At 34.6% G+C, this 3404-nt stretch overlaps 1 protein-coding gene across 1 annotated transcript; it reads left to right on the forward strand.

Moving 5' to 3' along the window:
• Positions 1-1777: 1777 nt before the first annotated feature.
• On the forward strand, positions 1778-2787 carry LOC112462281 (the record flags this gene model as incomplete). Its single annotated transcript, XM_025027970.1, has 2 exons — positions 1778-2380; positions 2603-2787. Coding segments are annotated over 2 exons (788 nt in total), but the record flags the coding sequence as incomplete, so codon positions are not given.
• Between the last annotated feature and the right edge of the window lie 617 nt (positions 2788-3404).

Genomic DNA, 3404 nt, shown 5'->3' on the forward strand with positions numbered 1-3404 from the left:
CCCCCCCCCAACAAAAAACCAGAATAACACATATGCAAAAATTAAATCTTTATGTGCTAATTATGTGCTCTATTCATGATTTTTGTGCTCGAGCGGTTTTGCGGGAAATCGCAATTGAAAGTGGGAACGCTGGCTTAACGTAAGCTAGCACCTCTACTCATTAAAATTACATATAAAATAAAAAACTCAATATATTAGAATTATGTGCTTTTTATGTGCTTTCATTCAAATGCCTCAAACAAAATTAGTCTACCTGTAATACTTTAAAAACTATAAGCCAAAAAATATCTATACACTAGGTATTGATATAAGAGTAAAATGTCAGTTAAAATACAGAAAGTGAAATAATTTTTATCTTAAAATGTTTCTCGAGTAATGTGCTCTCAAAATATGCACAATAAAATTTTCGTGCTTATCCCCTTCAGCCGACCCAAACGTGAGTACCCCATACGTGCAAGAATAAAGTACCAATTAAAATACAGATAGCGAATTGATTTTAGTCTTAAAGTGTTCTTCAATTTATGTGCTTTCAAAATATGCACAATGAGATATTTGTGCTCATCCCCTTCGGTCGACCCGAACGTGAACACCCATACGTACAAGAGTAAAGTACCATTTTGGCGCTGCTAGACCTCGAAATTTAATAAAATACTAAATTTTTTTATTAAATAAAAAAACAATAAATAGGGAATATATAGGGTAGAGCGGGGTCAAAAGTAACGCGGGGCAAAAGTAACAACTCAAATATCTATAGGCATAGATGCGCATACGTTTGTTGGTTAACGGATAAAGCTGAACAAGCTATAACGTGTCTCAGAACGCCTGCGGCCTGGGTATTGAGTGGACGTGTATAATAAATAAAATATGTTGTTGAGGCCGTAAAGTAATTTTGGAGGCCAGTCTTAAACTTTTAATATAATATATATTCACTGCAAAAGTAAGTACTTTTTCTTTTAGGTTATATTTGAGCTTCGTTATTTTTGCTTATTATAATAATTATTACTTATTCATTTTTGGCATTTTATTATTAAAAATTTTAAGTCAAAGTTTAAAAACATATTCGGGACGATTGTAACATCATTGTGTGGGGTCGAATAAAACGTTACAAATCGACTGCCTAGTCCTTAGAAACATTGTGTTCCTATAATTTAAAGATATAAGAAAAAAAATGTTTATAATTAAATAAACAAAGTTAATGTTTTCTATAATTGATATAATGTAGTGGCGCGTCTAGGTTCTTCGTTGCTATTCGATGGTTGATAGAGAGAGGGATCGGCAAGTTGGCCATTGAATGTATAGCGTCTAAGCATATCACAGTAATAGCGTGCATTTATTAGATTAAGAATATTGTATAAGCGATAATAAAGGTACAAGGTAACCAGTAATAATCCAGAGCCTACAATATACTCGACCATCCGATCACAACAATTGGCGACAAGGTAAATTGAGAAAAGGAAAAAAACATGATCGAACTCGCTACCAGCATGGACGCTAACTAATTTGCACAATTATTATCGGCGTTTAATAGTCATCAACAAAACCTGGTTTCTCAGTTATCACAGAATTTTCAGCAACAAAATGAGTCAACTAACCTCAGTCCGATCCTCAGTAATATTCCACCGTTTGTTTGACCAAACGAAAGAGAAAGTTAAATGTTACCTAGAAAGATTCGAGAATTATCTTGTAATGAAAAACATCGTAGATGATCAGAAAAAAGCCCAATTGCTATGCGTCTCAATTGGCTCAACTTTCTATAATAACCTCTCAGCACTTTTAGGCCCGGACAAGCCGGTCAAAGACTTAACCTATAATCAGTTAAAGAAATATCTTCAGGAAATGCTTTCGCCGCACAGAAGTGTAGTTGTCTCGCAACACTATTTTCTCAGCACGTATCAGAAAGAAGACCAAACTATTCCAGAATTTGTGGCTGCACTACAAAGCAACGTGACCGAATGCAATTTTAATGTTATCTGCGAGTGCAATAAAGTTGTCTCTGTTGCTAATCTGTTTCTCAGGGCACAATTTATTAGAGGTCTTAAAGACAGCTGGATTAAGGAACAACTTCTACAGGCCAACGTTACTGAATTTCCAGAAATATTAAGCAAGGCAATTGCGTTAGAAGCCTCCAGACTTGAAACTCAAGCTCTTTCAAAACAACAGCTTGCAACGGGATATGACACGGCGTCGGATATAAACAAAGTCTCTTCCCAGAATAGATCCAGACGTGAACAACATCAAAATCGTACTAGGGTACGATCAAAAACTCCAAATTATAGATATCGCTCTTATTCCAGACCAAAATTGAAATCCAGGATTGATTTTAATGCACTGGGAATTGCCGGATTATGTCTCAGGTGTGGTAAGAATAATCACAATATAGGTGAGTGTCAGACTAATCGAAATAAACTCAAATGTAATTATTGTCAAAAAACGGGTCATATTGCCAAAGTATGTATTACGACTCTATTAAACAAAAAATCTTGTAAAAAACAATCTAATTTGAATTTTAATGCAAACAGCAGTGAAGACTCGACAAAGTACGTTCATGATTTAAATGAAAATATGGTTTTTGGCATTAATAAAATTTTTGTTGATTTTATAGGTAATAAGCAAGATTGTAAAATTATTGATATATATGACAGTCCAGCCGAACAAGTCTCAACGATTGACTTACAAAAATATTTTGTCACTGTACTTTTAAATGGTAAACCAGCAGTATTTGAAGTAGATTCCGGGGCTGGTTTTACTTTATTGCCGGAAGATAAATTCCAGAAATTAAATCTTGATGTATCTTTAACGCCTACAAAAATATATTTTCGAGCTTATACTAATAATGTGTTTATTCCTAAAGACCATAAAAACCAGGAAGACCATAATTCAATTGTACCAAAAGGTCGTCCCGCTATTTTAGGTTGCATTTAGATACGCCATTTAGAAATAAACCTCGAAGATATAGACAAGGACATGCAGACTAACTCGCGGATCTCTACTCCTGAATCAATTCATTCGATTAATGATCTTTTTACGCGGTATTCTAAAGTTTTTGAACAAAAGATAGGTTGTATTCCAAATCACACAGTCTCCCTGAAATTACGTGAAAAAGCTACACCGGTATATACTAAAGAACGTAATGTACCCTTTGTTCTGCGCGAACGAGTTGAAAAAGAGCTCGATAGTTTAGAAAAAGCAGGAATTATTTCAAAAGTAGATGCTAGTGACTGGGGAGTGGGGATCACTTTTCGTTGTAATTCCGAAAAAAGATGGTGGCGTACGGCTTTGTATCAATTATAAAGGAAAGGTCAATTAATGCCTTGTAACTTCGAAGCATCCGGAGTGTTCCTGACGCCCTCAACAGTTTACGTAATTTTAAATATTTTTGTAGACATATACAAAGCATATTAACA

Source organism: Temnothorax curvispinosus, unplaced genomic scaffold (genome assembly GCF_003070985.1).
Source record: "Temnothorax curvispinosus isolate PA1 unplaced genomic scaffold, ASM307098v1 QBEX01012171.1, whole genome shotgun sequence".
Classification (NCBI taxonomy): domain Eukaryota; kingdom Metazoa; phylum Arthropoda; class Insecta; order Hymenoptera; family Formicidae; genus Temnothorax; species Temnothorax curvispinosus.